This window comes from Corvus cornix, chromosome 5, assembly GCF_000738735.6.
Source record: "Corvus cornix cornix isolate S_Up_H32 chromosome 5, ASM73873v5, whole genome shotgun sequence".
Lineage (NCBI taxonomy): Eukaryota > Metazoa > Chordata > Aves > Passeriformes > Corvidae > Corvus > Corvus cornix.
The window spans coordinates 8188131-8212649 of NC_046335.1; the positions used below are offsets into that span (position 1 = coordinate 8188131).

The 24519-nt window shown below is 45.1% G+C and overlaps 1 protein-coding gene across 8 annotated transcripts in view; it reads right to left on the bottom strand.

The window, feature by feature from the left end:
- The window catches only part of CEP170B (centrosomal protein 170B), a 59758-nt gene extending 43962 nt beyond the window's left edge, over positions 1-15796 (bottom strand). For 7 of the 8 annotated variants that reach the window (XM_039551817.1, XM_039551816.1, XM_039551813.1 and 4 more), the window contains exons 1-3: positions 15717-15796; positions 14334-14469; positions 2368-2457 (exon numbers count right to left, since the gene is read on the bottom strand). In XM_039551817.1, the coding sequence (XP_039407751.1) occupies positions 2368-2457; positions 14334-14438 (195 nt within the window). In that variant the 5' untranslated portion in view covers positions 14439-14469; positions 15717-15796. Of the gene's footprint in view, positions 1-2367; positions 2458-14333; positions 14470-15360; positions 15377-15716 lie in introns of those variants that run through there. The other variant, XM_039551811.1, reaches the window with a different exon arrangement.
- Between the last annotated feature and the right edge of the window lie 8723 nt (positions 15797-24519).

Here is a 24519-nt window from a genome sequence, read left to right on the forward strand (position 1 = left end):
CTGAAAGAAGCTAACATCCTTCTAAAGGTGCAAGAAATGTATTTCGCAGCTGTGAATAAATGTCTTTGATGTCTCTGCTTTCTGAGGGGACCCACTATGAAACAATTCTCACAGACCAACCGAGGATCAAATCAAGCATGCGTGGATATCTCTCACAAATAAATCCATGTACTTTTGCAATGACCTGGGCCAAATAAAAATGAGAAAGGGCTGAAGAAGCCCTAGGGTGCTGATGGGGATTAGGTACTCCCACAGTAGGATTTGAGGCAGTCAGACACCAGGAATTACCCTACTTGGCAAGGTGGGATTCACCCAGCCTCTCAGCCCAGGAACCTGCTGCTGGGGCTTTATACCATTAATGCAAACGCAGCTGAGGAAACAAAATTATGCTAGAAAATGAATTTACATGTTTTCACGACTGCAGCACAGTCTTCTGCCTTCTCACTTCAGCCAAGCCAAACATGCATGATAAGACCTAGTATTAACCACAGAGGAAAAATAAATGCTAGAGCAGGAAACTAGAACCTCGGCAGACAACAGTCCCCAGTTTCCTGGCAATTTACAGGAGAGCTGAGAAAGAAGCCTGTAGTTTCAGAATAAAAACAGTGCAGCTAGTTAAAAGGCATGGAATTCCAATTTGCATTACATTTTTTAATATTTAAAAAACCCACATCAGTCACATCTAGAACAGGAATAATTGTTTGCTGAATTTTCTTCAAAACAAAAGTCTGCAAGAACACATTTTGATAGTTACTTATTTGACCGTGATTACTTCAGATAAAATAACTCCAGTAAAATGCTTAATGCAGGTAGAAATGCTACCTTTAAAAACAAAAAACTCTGAAGAGAGACTGCACAATTACCTGAACATTATAACAAAAACAATACAAAACACTTTGACAATTAATATGAACCAGATTATCCAGCAAAGCCACATAACGCATTGCTGACTACTCGAAGTCAAATACAAAATAAAAGGAAATTCTGAAAATGGATTTAAAATCAAGGTCCTCCAAAGTGATTTCTTTTGTTTCAGGGGGGAAAACAAGTTTTTGTGACAATTTTCAAATAAAGACATGTTTCTTGCATGTAAAATTTGGTTTGGCCACAACAGTTTTTTTCCATAGAAGTGTTTGATCAACTGCAGAAGACAGGCACCGCTGTAACTCCTTTTACTCCACTGTCTCTCTAAGCATAAGTCTACTATTAAAATGTTGTAAATTCATATACTTTAGCATGTGCAGATAGAAAATAATTAGTGGTACAAGCCTTCCTTCCCTTGCAATCAGAATTTTCAGCTGTTATTTTGCCACCATGAGTTAAATACCAGGTTTTGAACCAGGGATCCAGCTAGAGTCCAGACCAGTTACTGGAAATATTCCCATTTCAGCAGGGCTCTCTGCCTTCAGCTATTAGGCTGAGAAGGATTAGCCCTCATTCTTGCTGTGTTCAGATGCCAGAAGAGGCAGAATGGTTGAGGGCTGCTTTAGCCACTGTTTTTGTACAAGCTTCAGGGCTCCTCTTGTGGTTTTGTGGTTGTGATGGTGGAGGGCTTCTGTTTCCAAGTCCAAAACAATGGCTGCAGTAAAACCCCCACTGGGAAGACAATTATGTGAATCTAGCTTAGGCCTGCTCCAGCAGAGGAATAGCTCCACTTGTATGAAGAAACTGCCAAAACAGAGGCATGCTATGACATTAGGACATTTTTAACAACAGTGGTGTATTTAAATATCATGGAACTCAGGTGCCTAACACCACTGCGTGAGTTGGACCAGAGCAAGGGTTAAGAATCAGTCAGGCTCAGTTCCCTCTTCCTTGCTCACATTATTCCTCAGTCTTCATGCAAACCAGGCTCAAGGCAGGCAAAAAAGCAATTTTTATTATTTTAAAAAAAAAGAGGTGGTTTTAAGTAGGCTCTCCCCAACAAAATTAAATGTCCCATCATCCCATAAATCGCTCCGTGCACTGACAATTGAACCATCAAAAGGTCACCCTGCTCATGCTGAACAGCTGCTCCAGAATCTCCACCAGTTTAAAGTTAACATCCCCAACACAAAACTGAATTTATTTCCTCCCCTTTTGCAAGAGGCTTTATGGTTTTGTGAGCCCTGAAGCGTTCTGCAAGGACACCAGTAGAGAGGGGGAAAAAGTAGTACAATACTCACCAAGGCTTCCCCCTCCCAAGAGGAGATGCTACATGACCTCCACCTCAGGCCTTGCAAATAATTATGCATGTTTGGCTTAACTCATGCCAACAGCTGCAGTGACCCAAAAGAGCCTGAGAGCAGGATTCAGCGAGTGCACGAGCACTTGCAGACTCAGCACAGTGTGAAGTCGTCCCTGCCAGCTGGGAGGTTTGGTACTCACCCCGTTTAAGCTTCCGAGATCCTTCACCCAGTGCTCATCCTTCTCCTTGTCATAGTTGATTACAGCGTGCTGCTTATCCACACTGCGGGACTGGCAATGGAAGCACAATGAGCGTGAGACGGGTCAGGCATAAGAGACACTGTTAACCAGAGCAACATTGAGACATTAAACTGACTTCATATGGGGTAGGGGGACAGAGGGGGAAAGCAGAAAGGATTAAATACTATGTACTACTATATATAATTGAAGGATAAGTAGTAAATGCTTCCATGGTTGTTTGCAGAGTTTGAAGACAATACACTATTTGCATGGAGAAGGGAAAAGAAAAAATTTTTAAAAAATTGCTGAAGGCTGTCAAGACTATGCCATAATTTCAATAAATTATATCAATACACACTGAACAAAACCAGTCAAACTGAAAGCCTAGGGGCCAGGATCTGAGCCAGCATGAGCTAGAAGAGCTCCATTTTTCAACTACTGAGGCAAATGGCCTCATCACTAGAGATGATACTACTTGGGATCATTTCTTCCTATTTTTCAAAGGAAAAAAATTCTTAAGTTACAAACTAAACTTATTCCTAAAAATTTACACTGTTCCCAGGATTATGTCCTGGAATTGATTTAAATTTTAGGATGTGTTCCAAGTTAGAGAAAGGTTAGTAAAACTGGAATGAGAAAGCACGCAACTCCAGGAAAATTTAAATTGTAAGCTGGGTTTGAGAACACTGAACTTGACAGTGATCTGGTGCCACTGGCTTTGTCACAATGCACAAGTAATGCACCTTATCTTCAAAAGAGAGTATGACACTTGAGCAGGCATTGTGTCAGACTTCTGAAGAAGTGCTATAACAAGATGTATGAATAATTTTGAAATATGGTGTGTTACAGCTATAAAGACACCAGACTGTCTGTATTTAGACCTGCTGCCTCTCATAACTCGAATCCTTGCTGCAGTTGACCCCAGGCAGTTGACCCCCAGCAGTCGCTCCATCAGCACATACATGCAGCACCGAGACCTCCCTGGTATCTCAGGCCAGGGGAGGGGAGGGCATGCTACCAGAGCAGGGAGAACAGCCAGGCTCCAAGTCAGCTAATCCTCTTCTTCCTGGGTACCAACCAACAAGTTCTTGCTGAAAAGTCCTTCCCTTTTGCCAAGTATAAACACACTGGTTACCACAGCACAGCTCTCAGCAAGCCATTATCTGGCTTCTTGCAAGCATGCAGAGGCAAAGATTGTTTCAGGGAATTCCTTGGTGAAAACAAAAGAGGCTTTTTTCACACAAACTGCTACTATTTGCAGGAATTTCTTCTGGCCCTGCCAATGTCAAGCACATTGGAAATACCACAACACCTGAGAACCTCCTTCCCCTGCAGAGCATCCATCAGCCCAGGAGACACATCCTCCAGATTAACCCTGAAGTACCAACATGAACTAAGCATATACCTGGCCAGAAGCTTGCCCTTCCACTTTGCAATGTCCCTCACACTATTCATGACATGTCACCCCAAGCAGAGGCAGTGAGGAGAAGAGCAAGTGACCCCATGGCTCCAGCTCCCTCACTAATACAGTTATCTCCATGCTGCTGGACTTAACAAGGAAGCACTTCATGTTTGCTACCAAACTGATGCTGCTCAGACAGCAATCACCCCCACCAAGACACAAACAACAGCTGGTGGGACAGGCAGAGACAACATGGTTGGGGACATCCCACCCATGTCTCCTGCTATGCTGAGCACTAAACATGAGAACCAAGACACAGCAATGCCCTCCCAGGAGGAGCACACAAAAACCCCGCGCCCCATGCCATCCCCACACTTGGTGTCTGACCCCTGACCTCAAGGCAGAGCAGGTCTTAAGCATCTGCAGTGCAATGCTGCTGCTTCTCTCTTATTATTCACACCAGGTGCAGCTCCTCGGTCTATTTTTCAATGACCCAAGTGGCTGTGGCAGGTGTGTGCAGTGCAAGGTAAGGATGGTCCAGGTGAGGACAGTCGAGGGACATTGCCCAGGCCCTGCAACTCAGCATATGGCCCTGAGGACAAGAAGAGTCTCCAGTCACAGCCTCAGGCATCAGAGCAGCTGATCCTACAAAAGCTGGGGCTGTTCCTGACCTGTCACATGGTCCCTCACACCCTTTGGAGGGATGCAAGCCCAGAGTCTGTCCCCACAACAACCTGGCTGTGTGAGCACTGCACCTGGACTGGGGCTCCCTGGAGGACTCACCACACCTCACCTACAAAGCAGAAGGGGTAGACCATCCCCTCTCCCTATCCATGGGCATTTATGTACTGTGCTTCATCCCACTGGAGTCAAAGACAACCATGCACAGGGGACTGTGCCTGCACAGCACAGATGTGGTCTGTCTTCTCTGTGATCCCTCTGCTACTCAAAATTGTGGACGTCACTGCTCCCAACAAGATGCAAGGGAATGCTGATTAACTGGGGCAGCAGTGTTTGCTTTAGCTTTTTACAGTACATCATGGAGGCTCATTTAAGGATTAACAGATTCTAAAGGCAGAACAAACCGTTTAGCCCCCTTCCAAGGGCAGAAAGGCTTCCACCCCAAAAAGTTAACCCAGACAAAAAATTGGGGTAGATTTCATCTGGTATCTGATTTTAAATGAATCACAGGTCACTTAAAAAGAAGTTTATTTTTGGGAACCAGCTGTCTCTGAAAAATTCAGTTTGCCCTGCATCTGACCCTGATGTAAGTGAGCACAGCCTTTGGTCTGCTGTGTTCCACAACAGCTGACTTCAGCCACTCAGGGGTCCCCAGTCAGACGAGGGTCATCTCAGGGGAGCAGACACATATTCTAGCAACATGATATTCCCCTACATAAATGCACGAAGAGGTCACCAAAGGAACCCATTTATGCCACTCTGTTTTTCAAGGAAGTTCCAGCTGTGTTCAAGAAAGCCCACAGCAAAAGGAGTCAAAACAACATGCAAAATCTGACCCACAGTCTTCATACAACCTCTCACCATCTCTTTAAGAGCGCATCAGGAACAAGGCAAACTGTTATGCTGATTGCACTTCTGTGAAATTTCATGCTTTTGTGGAGAAGAGAGGAATTTTCTTAGTTTTGTTTATGTTATGCTAGAAAACATCACAGGAACTGGCAGCAGGAGTTCCTAGGGGCCTGTCTCCAAGGAAACTCAGCTTAAAATAACTAAAATCACACCTTATTTATTTTAATGCAGACTTGCCAAAGGTCACTCTTACTTGAGAACTGAGGTGTGGTTTATTTCAACATCAGTCACATTTAACATAAACTGCTCTTGCATGCAGCGACAGCAGCAACCCGGTGGCTGACGGTGCTTTTGTCTCAGAGAGGAGCAGGCTGCCTCAATCCCACTTCCCAAGAGGAGACTAACCAGTCTCCATGCTGCTAACAGCTGAGAGCCCAAGAACAGTCCTGCAGAAGTCATTTCAGCCCAGCAGGCCAGTGGTTTCTAAGGAGTGACCTGCTGAATCACAGAAAGTGTTTTAAGAAGCCTGAGTCAACACATTACAGAGCTGCCCATGGGTGCAGAGCTCCCAGCCGTCTGCAACTTCACTGAAAAGACTTCAGCCATCTATAAATTGAAAAACTGCAATTAAGTTGACTGAATCACTAATATAAGAGGACTTCCTAGCCTAAATGCACATGTGCACCAAATACTGAGTCTTGCTTAATGATCAGCCATGACCTCCACCAAAAAAAGGCAAGACTGATCCATCTGTCAGGAGAGGCTAGAGGGGTCCAAGACAAAAAAAACCCAACAGAATTTCCAATGAAGTGTTAATAAGAAACCTCAATTACCTATCCAGATATCAAAAGCAAAAAATAACCAGTACATCCTTGCAGTTAATCTGTTTCACCAGAAAAGCAATTGTGATGGGGTGAGCAGCAGTCCTGAGCTACAGGTAAGAGATCTGAACAGCCAAACCGGAGCTAGAGCACCTCAGAGGAGGTTGAGAAGGGGAAAAGAAGGCAAGGAAGGGAGGTATTCTCTTAAGCACTGGTGATCTGCAGGCAAGAAACAAGGCTACACTCCGACAGGCTGGGAATGAAGGAAGAACATAGCATTCTCACCATGTCCCAACACTGGACCTGTTATCAAATGAAAACAACTCTCAGGAAAACACGTGTGCTCTTCTGATTAAGAACATTTATACTTCTCTGCAGGGAAAACATGGACACTGATTTGTTACTACACTCAGCCCTCATCCACAGCTGGAATTTCCAGACATTCAAATCACTTCCTAATATAAGGTTGTGCTGCTGTTCTGTCATACTATCTACCATGCATCATGTTTTAAATACCTAGTAGACAAAATGCACACACAGCATATAACTGAGGATGGAGGTACTTCATATATAGCTCTTCTTTCTTCCAAGATCACATTAACCAGATAGTCCAAAACATAGGAATGGTACATGTGGGTCTGCCAGTCCCACAGTGGTGCTGACACCTTGGATCAGCAGTCTCCAATCAGCCGTGCAACCAGGCAGCTCACTTGTGAGTCTCAAAACTGCACACATCATCAAATCAGCAAAATCAGCTTCAAAAGCTTGCAGGAATCTCCATGGAGGCACAAATGCTACGTGTGCTGCACATACCCAACAGCTTTGCGTTTTGTGAAGGGTCTGATCCACAGAACAGGGCACTCGGGATGAAAGGATGAGCTGCAGACATGCCAAGCAAAATCCACAAGGAAAAAAGACTTGCCTAGGAAGGCAGGAGGAGAAACACAGCCAGACAGCCTGTGTTTCCCCACAGGGCCAGGGAGCAGACGCAGCTCAGCTGTCTAAGTAGATACAGATGCTACTTTTTTCTCAGGAGAATTACCATGGGTGAAAACGTACTGGTTGGGGTTGAGATTTGGACCTCAGCCCTGCCAGTGCCGTGAGGCATCGTGGTATTGGAGATAAAATAAACAAACATGAGCAGTTTCCCTGTTCCTCACTGCAGTCTGCTGTGCACTTCTGGCACAAAATAACTGCAGCGTTCTGGTGGCAGCATGCAATAAAACAGTTGCTCAAATACTTTCCATAGTGAACAGGTTACATTTCTGCCAGTACTGTGCTCTGCACAAGTGTCCCAGTAAGGAAATACAAACCTCTGCAGGTGTCCCACTTTAGAGTGGAGACAGACAAAACCAAATTTAAAAAAAAAAAAATCCCTTGCATTCTGGCCTGAGATGCGAATTTTGCTCTTCAAAAGTAAGAAGCCGGATAACATTTAATGACAGATGTGAACACTGGGTCTCCCTCTTTCACCACAAAGCATTTCACAGCGTTGCATGCACTGGCCCGTTCAGTACTTTTCCAGAACATCAGTGAACGCTCCATCCTGCCCCAGGCTGGTTGCAAGAGTGCCACCCCTGTGGCAGCCTGATTGCTCCCAGGGGCAGGTGCTGCCAGCTTCTAATGACTCTGCCTAAGCAGACAAATCTCTTCAGCAAGTGTAGCCACCTCATCCTGGGGCTCACTCACTTTACAGCTCCCAGGCTGCAGAGGCTCCTGCCTTCAGCTTTGCTGCAGCCAAGATCATGGGCTTTGTGGATCTGTGGCTGAACCAGGGCCTGAGTATTCAAGCAAAATAAGGCACTGAACAAAAGGGAGAAATCCCCCAGGAAAATGAAACTGTAATCCCCACAGCTTGGCAAAGGGATTTGGAGGCTGGCATGGTTCCCATAAAAACTTAACCCGTTATTTTGGGGTAAAATGGGTTTTTGCTTGCTGGTTCCCCATGCCCAAAGTGAACTGGTTCAAGTGACCCAGGGTCAGATCCTGACCGCAGGCAGGGAGCATGCTGCCCAACAGATGCACTGGCTTTCCCTTTGTTTTACATGGCCACCCAGGAGGCATGGAAAAGCATCATTTTAGGTGGGACAGAAGCCTGAATTTTTATAGTGCATCTGAGCTGCTACTGCCTGGATCAGGATCTCATACAAGGAAGAGGTCCCTGTTTTCTCTGCCCACTCCAGAGTGGGACAAACCCTCCTTTGGCAGTCCAGGCTTCCAGCACCTTGCCAGCTGCATGAAGCCCCCTCAACCCTAACAACTACCTGCCTCCAGTGCCACCATCACCTCTCTCCCTACACTGCCTCCAGCAATGAACTCCCCTCTAAAGTCTGCTGGTCCTGCTATGCCTCCAGCCTCCTACACCCACATCTCATCAGGCATCGTAACCTTCTCCCATCAACTGCACATTAACAGAACACAATGGGACAAGGAAGAGCCAAAAAAACAACTCTAGACCTGGAAATACAGGATGTGCATCCTTCCTCCCACAGCTGCTCTCCCAGCACCTGGAAACACTACCTGTCAAAAAGCAGCACACGCTCCCAAGGCTAGATCCATTCCCTTCTGTAAGACACTTACTCCCTTTGTAACACCTAATGAATTACTCTTGGCAATTCCCAACACCCAGGGACTAACTTAGGTGCTTGTTCACACCCTCCGGATAACTGCAGCAAAACAGCATGGGCGGGGATGTCCCAACTACAGCTTCCCACATCAACCCTGCACTTCCATGGGGAAGGAGGTCCAGACACAAAACCCAGCAGAGATTCCCCTCAGCTTCTTCTAGGAGCTCCCAGTGCTGGACATGAGCAATGGAGGGATACAATTTCTGCACTGTAGTGAATTCACCTAGAAGGACCAGGAAAAAGATCACCTACCAAGTTCACACCATCTGCTTCTTCCCAGCATAATGTTGTAGACAACCTACACCACACCTATTCACATTTGTTTATGTATGCAGTTACTAAACTACATAGGAGAGACATCGTATTATCAAGTATGGCCCAGGGAAGGCAGGATACATCAGGTCAGTGAAACCTTAATTTGACCAGATGTCACACACAGGCAGAGTTCATCTTTGCACTCTATTATTTGTGGAGCATGCCGTGCACCCTGCATACCAGACACAGAACAGATCCTGCGGGGAAAAATATCCGGGAACGACACAATAACAGATTGCATCTTCATGCCTATGTACACAGGGGCAGAGGCAGGATTACACAGGCAGCCTTCAGCAGCCTTCACACTAGTGTGTTGTAACTGCTCTGCAGTTATAAACACTTGACTTAGCAGCCATAAGAATATTCCTTCAGTGCCTAGAATGCTTGTAATTCCCTGGCTTTTTAACAGAGCAAGCTAAAAAGAGGAAAACACAGTATTGTTACCTTTATGTGATTCACCAGAAGAACGAACTTGTGTGTTGAGCTCACAAGGCCCTACCACTTGAACTGACTAATTGGTATCATAAGCAGCATGTGAAGTCCCATCTGGACCAGTGACAGATGCTTGGCTAGGAGCTTTTCTCAGTTCTCTGCTGACACCAGAATAATAGCAAGTCCTGACCCATCTCAGGCCTAAGGGCGATGCTGCTCAGCAGCCACATCCTGTAATGCCCGCTTAGCCCACACTGAGCAGCTTCTGCCCTATCTGCACCACCCCCTCCACTTTTCCAAGTCCTGCTGCTCCTCCTCTCACTGCACCAACAGAATCCTTACACTACCTCACTTAGCCAAATCTTCATCTCTTGGTGAAGCTTTATAGAGTAGAAATCCAACCACTAGATGCAAAGATCTGACCTCTGGCTTCCTGAAACACAAGTGAAAAGATTGAAGAAGCACTCTGGAAGTATCATTACCCTCTTGGCTTGTCCTTGCCCTTTCCTCGAGAGCTGCTTTGACCACTGTCTGAGCCAGGATGCCAGGTCAGGTGCACCTTGATCTAATCTAGCACAGCTGCTCTTACATCTACACCCCAGCCTTGTCAATATCTGCACCCAGTTCCTCTTTGCCCAACCTGCGATGCTTCTGCACTCCATCCCCTTGCCAACCTCACTCCCAGATGAAATTACTTAAGACAATAGTATCAAGTAGGTCCCTGCTGACCACATTCAAACTCCAGGTTTTATTCAAAGGTTTGGAACTTGGTCAAACACATTTAGATTATTGATTAGGGAAAAAAACAGACCACTACCTTCAACCTAGTCATTCACTCTTGAAAAGCTTCACTGCCCCAGCTCTACAATGCCAGAACTTCAAAGAACAGGTTAAATATACTTTAAAATAATTGAACTGAAGAAAACAGCATTTTTCTCAGAGTTGCTCACAGCTAAGACCAAAGAAGGGAGATAAATGATTGCATCCAGAACACACTGCCTAAAACAGACGCTTGGAAAATAAACTCTCATCCCAAACAGCTACAAAGTTTAGCAGAGTTATAAGCAATTGCAAACAGTGTCTCCTGATAGGAAATGTCAGGCTGTCTCAAAAGGCACACGGGATAAAGGCATAAAACAGAAAGCACCATGGTGCCTGCACCTACCCCTGCTGTAACTCACACTCGTGTGCAAACTCACCCAGTGTAGGACAATCACATGCCCAGAACATCACTCTAAAGGGAGGGAAATACTCAAGAGAGCACTGGTTAAACATTTTTATTCCACAAATTTTCCAGTAAACATCACTCTCAAACAAAAACAGGGAAATCATGACCCTGCTTTCCATTCTGTTAAATATTTACATTTTGCAAAAAAGCAAAAAAATGTTTTGTTTAGGAGCAGAGGGGAATGCTTTAATGGTTAAGGGAAATTTTCGAGTTTGCAAAATGTTTGTCCCCTAAGTATCCATCACATTAAGCAAGTTATCAAAGCTGATTAAAATGGCAGCTACATCTCCCAAGAAGGATGTTGGGGGAGGGAAAAATTATTTTCTTCATGATGATCCAAAAACTTTTTTATTTTTCATTTTTAAAAAGAGTAAACCTTTTCAGAGCATTACTTCCTACCACCCCCAAGCTTCACATTAAATACCCACACCAGTGCAGGTTAGTGAAGGTCCAGATTTCCACACTCTTGCAGTTTGTTGACTGTTACCTGAAGGAACCAGGGAGGCTGTTGAAGAAATCAAACACTTTTCTTAGAAAGAGGGCAGAATTGAGCCCTTGGCTCTGATAGCAACACTGCATGCCAAGCTACAGCTACACTACACAGCATTTTCACCCATGCATTAACATTCAAACCCAATGTAAATCTCGCATTTACTTGTACTAGAAGCTTTAGAGAGCTGCAAAAACATTTAAAATATTTCTAATCCTCTTAGCAGGTATAGAAGATATCAAGGTAGATTATGTTTCTCCACTATCACACCAACTTAATTTTAAGATGAAAGACTCTGGGTTTCTTCACCTCTTTGTTAATGAGAAAGCAAATCCACTACTTGTATTATGAAATAAGAAAACCAGACAAAACTAAAGCTTGATTGTTTGGTGACAAAGCCATCCTTTTTTGCCGTTTAGAGATCCAATACCTTGAGACAACATGTTACAAGAAAATATCGAAAGACAAGACACTCCTAAAACAGTAAAATGAGAAGGGCATGACTGCAGGTGTCCAGGACAAGGATTATCTCCGTGTTGTATGTTTGAGCACAGTGTCTCAACAGGGACTCAACATGGTCTCAACAGGGAACCACAAACCATATCACGATGAAATCAATAAGCAGTAACAGCCTTAAAGATGAAAAAACACTGACCAGGTCACTTAGTCACTGCCAGTCTGTTCCCAGCTGTGCACTTTAAAGGATTAAATGTCAATATCTCAAAATGTATATGGAAAATAACTGTGCTGTGAATATACAGTTTCAGGGTCAGTACCACAGAAATACTACAAGGTGCAAATAATTGCCACAAGAGCTCTGTCCATCTGCTCTGATAACTGCCCTGCTTCTTAAGCTTCTCCCAAGACAAATGATTGCGCCAGTCTGCACAATGATTTTGTGACATGGACAGTCACAGTAAGGAAAAAGTCTATTTTTAGATCTTGTCCTCCATCTGCTCACACACAATTCTGCTTGGATATCAAGTCTCTCTGTTCACAGCTTCTCTTCTGCTCTCAGTCTTACTACAAACATCTCATTTGGAGCCCCAGGTAGCTCTGGAAAACATCTTTATAAGTAAATGGCTAGTAAAAGAATGTGCTGTGCTGTTCAAAACAAGACCTTACATGTGAGCCAAGAAAAAGCTTTATTACTGGAGGTAGCAGCCTAGTATGTTTATAAAGTGTCACATGAACACAAGCTGCTGGCTTTTATAGACAATCCAGAGCCTTCACTCAGGTGAAATAATGGAAACCTCTTTTAATACCACCCACCACCTACAAGCCCCCAAATACAACCATTTCACAGATACTCCTGGCTCTTTCAGGAATCTCAATGCATTTACCTTGTAGAAAAGTGCATAGCAAATGAAGAGCATCACAAGGTTGGGTACTCCACAAGTAACACTCACAAGCCAGCTCAGACTTGCAAAGAACCATGAAATACTCTGGTTGGTACGGAGTGGCTCACAATCCATGATACCCAGTTAATCCCATAAGCAACTAGAGAAACAAGCTGTGCATTTTAAGCATAACTGATATTTGGGTACTTTTATTTAAGCATGCACAGTTTGAGACATGATTTTCAGAGTACTGAAATCTGACAGTAAAAAAAACCCAAAACCCCAAGTACCTTCACAAGATATTAAGATGGGCAGCCTAAAACTCAGACCATTTCTGGAAACCATGGCCACTGAGTGTTTTCTCCCTTCAAGTTATGAGAGAAGACAGCAATCAGGTTTCTGAGCAGCCAAATGCAGGCGTACAGCAAATATCAGGATATTTTTAATGTGTCACCTTTACATGCCTCACCAGCCAGACATGTAGAAACACAAAGTAAGAGATAGTGTGATTCATGGGAGAACCCAAACAAATGATCTGCTGTGGAGCAGGAGCTTCTAACTCTACCCCTGCAGCACAGCCATGCCATTCACTGCCAGCAGGCAGAGCAGGACAAACACTGCAAGCTCTCCTTTTGTGGACACTGACATTTTGTTACAGCTAGACAGCACCTTGTCCTCCAAGTACACCTTATACAAGAATTTCTACCTCTCTAAACAGACCTCTTACTAACATATCATACAAAATCCCTGCAGCGACTACAAACACAGCCTCCTCAGTAGATCATTAACACAGCATTTAGGACATACCTGTGATCAGGTCAGCAGTGGAAATTATGAGGAGGGAGTCTCCATTGTGCAGGCAGCTTCCTAATTTTGCCACCAACAGGAACACGTGCCACCTTCACAAAGGGGCAAAAGGGGGACAGGCAGGTGCAATCGAACATTTTTTGTGCATTTAAGTACTCATGGCATAGGTCTAGCAGAGGCACTAATTTAATTCTGAGCTTCTACAAATTCCTGAGCTAAACTGCTCCTGTCAAAAGCTCTTTGCAAGATTCCAGCTCCATTTGTCTGGAGTGACATCTACTACATTATGCTGTCAAACATCAGACCACAGTCAACACTTCAGACATGTTGGATTAGGTCCAGCAGAGACACATGCTGGTATGGAAAGTACTGACAGAAGCTGCAAGTTTGCCCAAGTAACACAATTACTTTGGGAAGAGGTCACCAGCCTACTCACTCCACCAAAACAGACTTCCTCTGCTAAACATCAGTATTTTCTACCACGATAAAAACACCTAAGTGAGAAATACCAGCATAAATAATTTAATCCAATTTAAAGGGAAAAACAGGTAAACAAAAAACCCTGCCTGCATTCAAATCACATGTAAACAGCACATGTATTAAAAGCTAAAAAAACCAGCAGCATAATCGCAGATCAGGACAGAATTGTTTACTGCTTCTAGTAGCATCAAGACAGTTAATCTATTTGATTAATCTCCCACCACTACGGAGCCTATCCATCTGATGACATGGCAATTTGAAAACCTCACTTGCGCTGTCACAAACATGAAGTCTTCATGGGAAACAAAGACACAGAATAAAAAGAGGAAGTTCCTTTCAAAAGGTGTCACTTGAAGAAGCATCAAACATCTCTATAGATCCCCAGCATTACATACACATCTACTGCATCTTCAGGAGAAATAATAAAAATAAATAAATAAATAAAGCCACGTTACCTGGAGCATGAGTTCACAGTCATCTCTGCCAACAAATATCATCTCCCGAGGGAGCCGATGGCGAATGCCAGTGCTGCTCACCAAGAACCACGAAGTCACGCTCATTTTGGTGCTTGGCACTTAACCTTTATACATCCTAAACACAAAAAAATCCACAAGACAGAGTGAGCTATTAATGAAGTGTGCAAATACAACAGTGTGTAGCCACCATTGCCAAATTTCCCTCTACCATGGGACCCAACACTGCCTCATGCACTTGTGTTCCTATCTTAAATCTCTGGTGACAACAAGCAGTTGTGAAGTGTCTGCCAGGACCTGCTGCCCATGTGCCATGGGTAGGAGTTCTGCAGCCTGAAAATATTCCTACAGCAAAGTAAGACTAAGGGTCTGAAAAAAGGATTGTTTAAAAAATTGAAGCATCCAACTTCAATGAAATTATGAAGTATGGTGGGAAAAGAGAAGAGAAAAAACCAATCTCTTTTCCAGAACATTTCCTCATCACTACCACAGCGCTACGCAGCTTGAGCTTTCCCCATCATCAAAGATGTGGACCAGCACATCAGTGAGGTGACATAACGTGGCTCCTCTAACCTTTCACAGTGCATTCCCAGGAGCGCTTAAACCAGTGGGAGGGAGGAGACCAACCTCCCTATTGCTCATCCCATTTCCACCCTGATGTAAGCTGGGAGCCCACAAATCCTTCCTTCCTTCCTTCCTCCCCCGCTGCATGGCCGGTTCAAACACCAAACTGCTCTGCTACCCCAGGACAGGAAACACAGGCTGCGATTCCCACCGGGGGTTTCGGTGCTCAGCAGGCGGAGGGGCGGCAGCTGTGACCTGCGTGCGGCACTCACCGGGCACTCTCCCGGCCACACCTGTTTGTTGTCGCTGCTACAGCCCGGCTGCGGGCAGCCTGTTCCTGCGGCCTCTCCGCCTTCCTCTCCCACAACATCCCATTTTCCTCTCCCTGGCTGAAGGAAGGAAGATTCAGTGGCACACGCCAGGTTCTCGCCTTCCCCTCACCCACCTCCCGGGCTCCCAGCTGCATTCCTAAGCGCACCGGGAGAAGATCTCCATTTTACCCGGGCTGCGCGGCGCTCCCCGGCCCGACCGCCGCCTCACCGGCCCGGGCGGCCCCGGGGCGCGCAGGTGGGGATGAGTGACATCCGCGGGGGACGGGGACAGCCCGCACGCCTCCCGCCGCCTCCCTACCGCGCCGGGAGCCGGCGGTCCGGGCTGCCGCGCCCGTGTCACGACACGCGAGCGGCCCCGACACACCGCGGCCCCGACAAAGCGCCCGGGGAGGGGAGCCGGGAGCCGCCGGCACAGCCCTTTGTGTGCCGGCCCCGCAGCCCCCCGGCCCCCGCCCGCCGCCCGCCCTACCTGCTGCGGCCCTCGGCGCGGTGGCAGCCGGGCGCCGCGCCCCGCCAGCCGGCTCTGCCTGCCCCGCGGGCCGCTCCCGGCGCCCGCCCCGCTCCGCCCCCGCGCCGCAGGTTCCCGACGTCAGGAGGCGGCTCCAGCCCTGCCGGGCCCGGCCGGGGGAGGCGGCGGTTCCGCGGCCGGGCCCGCACCCGGCTCGCCGCTGCTCGTGGAGCACCTGAGCGAGCGGCAAGTGCCCGCGGGACTCTGGGTCGTGTGTCATCGCTGCAGGGACACAACCATGGGATGGTTTGGGTTGGAAGGGGCCTTAAAGGTCATCTAGTTCTACCTCGCCACCTTGGGCAGGGATGCCAGCCAGCAGACCAGGTTGCTCGAAGCCGCATCCAGCCTGGCCTTAAACACCTCCAGAGACGAGGCATCCACGGCTTCTCTGGGCAACCTGTGTCGTTGCTGTGCCCTCATTCTCAGAGGGGCTCAGTGAATGCCAGCAGAGCTTCTGACACCTCTCTGACCAGGGTGCAGCCGTCCCTGACCTGGGAAGGCACAACATGCAAGCTTGATGCCATGGGACTGGAGATGCTGCCTCTGCTAGACCCTGGAACCAGACCCAACACCAGCCCAAGGGATGTCCAACACCAGCCCCTTCTTCTACCCAAGTGAGCCCCAACACCAGCCCCTTCTTCCACCCAAGTGAGCCCCAACACAGCCTCTTCTTCCACCCAAGTCCCAACACCAGCCTCTTCTCCACCCCAAGTCCCAACAGCCTCTCCAGCCACCCACGTGAGCCTCAGCACCAGTCTTTCTCTTCACTAGGCTTCGGATCCATCTCCACATACACTCCTTGTCCTCTTGCAAGGCAGTACCTAAATGCAGTTGGGAGGACTGAGTTAATCTTGAGCATCTAACCATGGAATAAGAGCCTGAAATGGGTGCTGTGAAAGGACATGCAATTTTATGAGTTCTTTTCAGTTGTAGGTAACTAGAAAGATCTGGAGAACAGTAAGTGCAGCAAGTGATGACCACTTTTTCTTCCATAGTGAGGAACATTGAGTATCATGGTAAAGCTTTCTCAAGAGAGCCCCAGCGCCTGCAGATGTCAGTGGAGCTGCGAACACCAGCAGCTTCACACTGGCTCACTGGCTCCAGCTGACACAAGCTGCCAAGGGAAGATTATAGGAAGACACCACGTTCATAGTGATGTTTCCCCATGCTCATATTCCGTCTGGAAAGACAGTTTTGCATTTGTACACTGTGCATTTGGGTTTGAGTATTGTTTCTCAGTCACCTGCAAGAACTTTTCTTGGGTGTCTTCAATGGTGTACTTTGGAATTTGGCTCAGGATGTAACCTTAATAAAGTCTGATGGCGTGGAAACCACAAGTCCAGCACACCACTTGCTGGGGGTGGTCCTTTAGCCACATCACTTCGTGGGCTTACTCCTGGTTTGTACTTTGCTGCAAGGCTAAAGAGCCAGGGAGGGCAAAGTGAACTGCAGCAGCACTGTGAGGAGGGAAGGAAAACAGCATTTTTTCCTTTTCCTCCTCTTTCTGAAGAGAAGTAGGACTTCGTTATTATTTAATTAATAGTATTATTGCCTTCTTTAATCAACATTTAACTTCTTCCTTGGCAGATATGTTGTGCCCCAGGGTGATTTCAGGGTATCATTATCTTCAAAGTCTTTGAAGCTGGCTGAGCTGCAGCATCTGTACTTTATTGGAATGCTCTTGGTCTCTCCTTGGAGCAGATCACCACACCCTTGCAGCATGCCATGTCCCTCAGACACCAGGCAGGAGCATGGAGGGAGCAGCTGCCACTTCCACAGCGCTTTGAAGGCTTTTATATTGAGCACTGCCATGAAGTAATAGAAATCCTTTATAAATAAAAATGGACTTCTACCCTATTTGCCAGCTCATCCTGTCATTGAGTGATGTTTTATTATTGATTTAACTGACATACAGCTTAAGTTTCTGTAAATATTATTCACTTCTTTCTGAACTACATCTATTTACTGGAGAGGCTTTTCTATGAACCGATCTGTAAAGCATCTCTATAGTGCTCGAAGGAAGTAGGATAATTTACTTCTTTATACAAGCCTGCCATCTAGGCAAATCTTTGTTATAAGTTACTATAAAAAGGTTAGTGTTTGCTTTAGTCTCTCTTTGAGCACAGTTTTACCGTTCATTTATCCATGTGTATTTATTTGAGCAGTCAGTCAGTACTTCAGCATTTATAGGGAAGAAAAATAGTCCCTGTTCCCACCACGTGTCTTCTGACCTGACTGAAGATGCAGTTTGGGCCAATACCCTGGCTGAATGCTGCATTGCAGCCTCTATTTTGTTCCAGTGATCTAAAAGGAATAAAAAAGATAATAAGTGGAGTTTTTCTTTCTCCTCTCTCCTCACCCCTCGCCTTTCCAAAAACAGTGTGTGGGCAGCATATCCTGGTGCTACACTGTTATCTTTACATCCCAGTCAGAGCATGTGTCCATGGGGAAGACAAGCTGTTGCACTGCTGTACTTTGAGTTTTACATTTTTTTTCCTATTGAAATAAGCCCTTTTGGCAGGCAGCGTAGCCCTTGGGCTGCTGAACCCCCCAGGCTAACCAAACACACAACTGTCTTTGAAAATACAGTACCATAAGAGTGACATAAAACCACTTCTGCTGGGAGGAGGAATGGCCGGAGAAAGACCTCATAAAGTTGGGTGTAGCAGCAGCACAATGTGGCTCATGCTAAATTTGGGGCATGTGTTTATCATGCAAATCCCTCTACATTCATGTACAGCATTGTCACCTTCAGCTACAGGGGACATGCTCACAGCTGTGTTAACCTACATGACCCAGGTGGCAGGAGGTTCACTGCTCTGTACATTGTGCAGATGCAGAGTGATGACCAGTCCCTGTCCCAGAGCACTCATATTCCCAGTAAACAAGGAGATTGAAGGCAAGGTAAAACGTCCAGGCAGAAGAACAACAGGTCACAGGGCAATCTGTATCCAGAGCTGTTGAATCAGGTCATCTGCTCCACTGAAATACTTTCTGTCTGACACCCTGAACCTACAGCTCTCACAACTTGGAGCAGAACCACTTTAGATCCCTGCTTCAAAACAAAGATCCCACCATCCCCAAAGGAGCTGAGCTAAATCAAGCTCTTGTTGGCAGGCTCTGATGTGAAGGAGATTTTTGACTGAGTTCCCAAGCAAAAGCTGCATCTTGCTGCAGAGGAGGCTTCTGTTCCAAGCTGATCATAGCCTGATCCAGATGTCCTGTGTGGCTTTGCCTCTGAAGGGCAGTTTTCCCTGTCCCAGAGCTAAGGGAAAGAAATAATTCTGGTTATTAGATACCAACATGGTATTAGATTATCATGGTTATTAGATACCATACATGGTGAGTAGATTATAAATAAAGGTGTGCTGGACTGCTCAGTGAACGTGGCCCAATTAACTCTTTGCAGGCTGGCTGAAATCCAGTGTGCACAGCTGCATGCACACACATTCATGGGCACCTGTGCAGCTCATGAATTCCTGACTACTTTGCATCCAAGGGCTGTAGAAGTAGCCAGGCACCGTTCCCCAAGATTACTTCATTTGTTCCTTGTTAACTCACTTTGAGATGCATCAGGAGAGGTTCACAAAGTAGGTTGTGAAGGGTTTCTTAACCACATCTTCATTCAAATGGATTCTGCTCGTCAGTGATTACTTTCTTTCCCAGAAAGCCAAAATTGGACCCATGCCAGTTCTTTGGGCCCTGCTGCAGGGAGATGTGTGCCTGCAGCGTTCTCACTTCCGGTCAGGATTTCTGCCTGGATTTTTACTGTAACCAGGAAAGATCTGTGGTCTTTCACAAGAGAATGCTGCAGGTGTGGACCTGTGTACTTCACACAGCTAATGGTGCTGTTGGCTGCCAATAGAAAGGGCAGGATTGAGCCTTTTCGTATGGAGCCTGAGACCAAAGCTTTTCATCACTGGTTCTGGGTATCAGAATGAGCTGGATCAGCATAACATGCAAATAATTCCCCTTCTGGATATACACCTTTTAAGTGTCTTTTTGAAAATATTTCCCTTGATTATGTTTTTTGTTTGTTTGTTTGTTTCTTGCTGATTGATGATTTTTAAATCACTAAAAATAATTTATATTATTTTTAATTGGATGTTTATCTTAATTTTAGTTAGCTTAGTGTAGCAACCTTGCTGAACTGAGTTTGGACCAACAAAAGCAATCTGGCCCTCCTCTCTATCTAAGCTCTATCTATCCTTCACTCTGCCCAGTACCTCGGTTGCCAACATTCCCGTCTCCTGTACAGCCAGGAACAGGCCCCAACCCTGCCCAGTCAACTGGAAAACAATAAGACCATTCATGTGCATGGTTATTCCCTGGCATAAATGTTTGCAGAGATACAGTCTGACTGGGACAGGCTTCTGTCATTTGGATGGTTCTACAAGGTGGCTTTTTACAATACTCATGTTTTTAACCTGTTTATTAACCAGCTATAGGGACAGATTCTTAGCTGGAGTGTGGCAGCATTGCTCAAAACAGCTTTAGTTTGGCATCTTTGTTTTATACTAGCTGGAGAATTTTTTTTGTATTTTTTTTTTACCCACAGCATAGTCCTACATACCAACATGAAATTTAATTTTACTACTGTGGAATTTACTAAAATAAAATTCTATTTGTGTTAACACTTCTTTTCTGAATGTGCTGTGTGGCCTTCCCTAGTCATCCTCTTTTATTCCCCAGCTAACCCACAAAAAATACTTCATTTTTATTATAGAGAAGAATTTGTACAACTATTTTTAATTTATGACTCTCATAACTTGTCGCAGGGGAGCAGGAAGAATTATCAGTGCAATAAAAGAATGGAGCTGGTTTAGTGTGAACATTGTCAGAATGTCTCATCTAGGATCTGTGTGGCATAAAACTTCGCTGAAAGAATTAAAACATACGCTTAAGTGATCTCATTTTGGGGGGGTTTAATTAGTAAAAGCTCGGCAATGATGATGTCGTGCTGTCTGATGAGATTAGGTCAGATTATACATAGTTGTATGGTGTGGCATCTTAAATGGGAATCACCTTATGGCAAGTCGGAGCCATTTCAATATCACATTTAAAGAAATAGCTTCTCAGGGAAAGTTGATTGGTTTCATAAGAGAAGCAGCAGGGTTTTGAGGCCTCCTGTGTGGGAGAATGGGAACAACAGGCAGCTTGATATCGTCTCTATTTCAGGGGTTTTTTTCCTCTTATTCGTTCAATTAATTTTCTTGCATGTACCTATTTCTTATGAGAAAGGTTGCAAGCCTGCATAAACAGAAAAATGATTTCACATGGCCTGGAGAACCCAACACAACACACACGGCCAGAGGGCTGTACTTTGCCCTCCCAACCATGAACAAATTCTTTCTCCTCTTCCTCTGTGGTTGTTATTATAATGCTAAGACAGGAATATTTGGTTGAATGCCAGAAATGCAGGATTTCCTTAAGCAGTTTTGCTGCAATAACCACATCTTTTTCTTTTCCTTCCTCTTCCCTAATACTCCACTCCTGCACTTGCACATTTTCAGATCCAGCACAAGGTTTATTTTGCAAGTACATTCACTGCAGACACTGTTCCATGCAGGTGATCCTCTGCTACCCTTTCCCAAGGGTCTATTTAGTCAGAAGATTCTTTATAGAACTTCTCCCATTAGTTCAATTTTCTTCATTTTTAGGAAAATCCTCTTCATATTTAGTTCGGTGGGGCCGTTCAATTGAAATTCATGAGGATTATAAAAATCCTAGGTCAAAATGAAACATCAGTTTACACTAAAGAAAACCAGGATTGTCATTCAACAGGATCTCACTGATTTATGAACTATACAAGGTTGCTTCTTGCCTAAGAGACTTATTAATACAAGACTTAGGGAGTCAGCAATGGCTGAATGAGAACTTGTGGAAAAGAAATCATTCCTGTATGTTTTGAGCAAACTCATGCATTTTACTGGAAATCCAAGACCGGTAAACTTTCTTTGCTGATGTTATAAAGAAGAACATTTTAGGTAACAGTACAGTTGCATCTCTAAAGCAATCATTATTATTGCCTCTGTACACAAGTGTTTGCTCTGCTGACTGACACTAGATCATGCCACGCTGGTTTAATGAAAATGTCAGTTCTGCTTGAAACTATCTTCTTGGTTTCTTGCATTATCATTTTTGCCTGCAATATGAAAAGCTTTGATGAAATATTTAATAGGTACATGTAAAAAAAAATATATAGTTCCCTTTAAATTGAAGACTATGTCCTCAGTAATAACCAGTGTAGTGGCAAAGGCCTTACAGGAAGAGAAGGTTCATAATTTGCTGCCCGGCAGGGAATAATTTATTGAATCACTTGGAGATTCACATATTTTCTGCCCTGTGAAGTTAAAACCATTCTCCACTGTGTTGATCTTTAGTGGTGCTCTTTCTTCACTTGAGAATGGTGGAAGAATGCTGTGAATGTGGAAGAAAAGGTCAGCAGTGTCAGGAGGAGCCAGCCTGCTTTGATGGGGTCAACTGTAGGGGCAGCTTTAGTAATTTATAGCATACAAGCCATCAGTTGGAAGTTTATATGCTTGTCAGGCATTTTATGAGAGCTCATCAGAGAAATATTTATTTCTTTGGGGAAAACAGTTGTATTACCACCACCACTGGAGAATAAAAGCCACAAGCAGGAGACCAACAGAGCAGTATTTTCAAGATGTAGTAGTGGCTTCATTACATGCTGATTCTTAAAAGCTTCAGGATACTTTAGAATAATCTTCTTTAGTCAGCAGGTGCATGAACTGCCATGTGTTCCACATTCATTAAATCATCTTAAAACCCTGCAAAAAATGCACATTTTCTGACTGAACACACATGGCTCGAGGCTGTCCTTCTCACCACAGTTTCTAAATAGAAGCTCCGTTCATTTCAGGTAAACAGAGCAATCATGACTGAAACAAGCTCTCAGGTAAGCTGGGCACAGATCTCTGTATCATTACAACACTCCTGGCAAGACTCAGGTTCCAGGGTATTTCCAGGCTGCTGAAATTAATTCCCAAAAATGAGTTGTGGGAGCGTAAGATAGTTGATTGAGGAAGACTAAGTGACATCTCAAGAAAAAACAGAGGTACCGCAGTCTTGGTTATCTGCCAAGCATGAAGCAACTGCTTGCTTCCTACACACACAGGCTGCTTTGTTTAAATTGTCCAGGAGAGACTCAGAATGCCTCTCACCTCTACTAAGTTTCACCATCTTGCACAATTTTTTCAAGATTAATGAAATTCTGGGTCCTTTCAATACCTATACCTACGGGATGGATGCCTGCTGGCAGATAATGGCACCATACTACTGCCTTTGTTAATAATCAGCTTCAATGTTTGGGGTAGAATTGCATTTTCTGCAGGAAAAGCTTTAGAGCAGAAACAACTCTGAGCTGATCACATCTGGCCACTGCAGGCAGAAGGACCATGTTGTAGCTTTCTGGCCAGGTCTAATATCAGAGGGTACAGGAGCTCACAGAGGAGGGTCCAGTCACCAGCCTCTCCTTCTCCTGTGGCAGAGCAGATTTGTGCAGGTTTCTCCTTTTTTCAAAGACTCATGCTCCTCCCTGGCAGCAGTTCCAGAGAAAACGAGGTAGATAACACCAGCAAACAGCATCTCCAGGAAAAAACAGTGGCTGCCACACCAGTCAGTGCTGGTCACACCTGCCCACAGGCTGGGTACTTCGGGATGAGAACAGATTATACTACTAAATCTCACTAAGGGATTTTAGCCATCTTTTTTTGTCTTGGGACATGCAGAATAGGGTCTGCATCACATTAGTGGGCACAACACAGCACATCCCCATTTCAGTCATGCCTACCCTCATCTTGCTTTTGCCACTAGCTGCTACAGGTCAAATTTCTTCTCTTGGGATCTTGAAGAAACATCCTAGAGCTTTCTGCCCACTCACCATGAGTTAACTTTGAATGCAGAAACATTCATTAGCACTGTATTTTATCTTAATTTCTCATTCGCTCCCAAGGGTTATTTCCCCCGCTCTACAAGAGACATTTCTCAGTACCTGGGCCTGCATATGCCTCAGTTCAAACACGTGGTGGAGAACAGAGGAGCCAGCACGGCAGAGACATGCCATGAAGAGATTCTCCAAGTGGTGTGGTTGAGACTGGATGGTCAGCAAAACTCTAGTGCAAAAGAAAATGCAAGGAGAGTAAGAAAAATCCTGAGGACAGTACACATAGGTCTTGTTTGAGACTGAGACAGCAACAACATGTGGGACATAAGAATTGTCCCAGTTTACAGCTTTGCCTCTGCTCTTTGGTTCCCAAGTAGACTGCAACCATTTTGAATCAGGACTGTCTTAAAAGCTTTTTTTGTACTATGCATTGAGGTTTTCAGCACCCCTCTAACACAAATAATCATTCAACAGAAGCTGGTGTATACCTGGCAAGGCTGTAAATCAGATCCCTTTAAGACCCAAGGTAAACCAGAGATAATGTCTTACAGGAATTTATCTGAGAAGAAAATAAAGTGAGGAGGGGAGAGAATTGGTGAAAATAGTCAAGGTTGATGACATGCTCTATAATTTCTTTCTTTGTTGGACTGGTAATAACTGAACAGAAAAATGATCACATTTATAACAAGTTGTCTTGTTAGCACAAGGAGAAGACAAAAGGGAAATCCTCCAGTGTGTAGTTCGACCGGTCCTGTGATCTGTTGTTGAGCCATAAGCTGATTGCTGGGGACACGTCTGGACAAGGAGAGGAGCTGAGGTTAACACACTCTACGGAGAGCTCACTGTGCCCTCGCACAG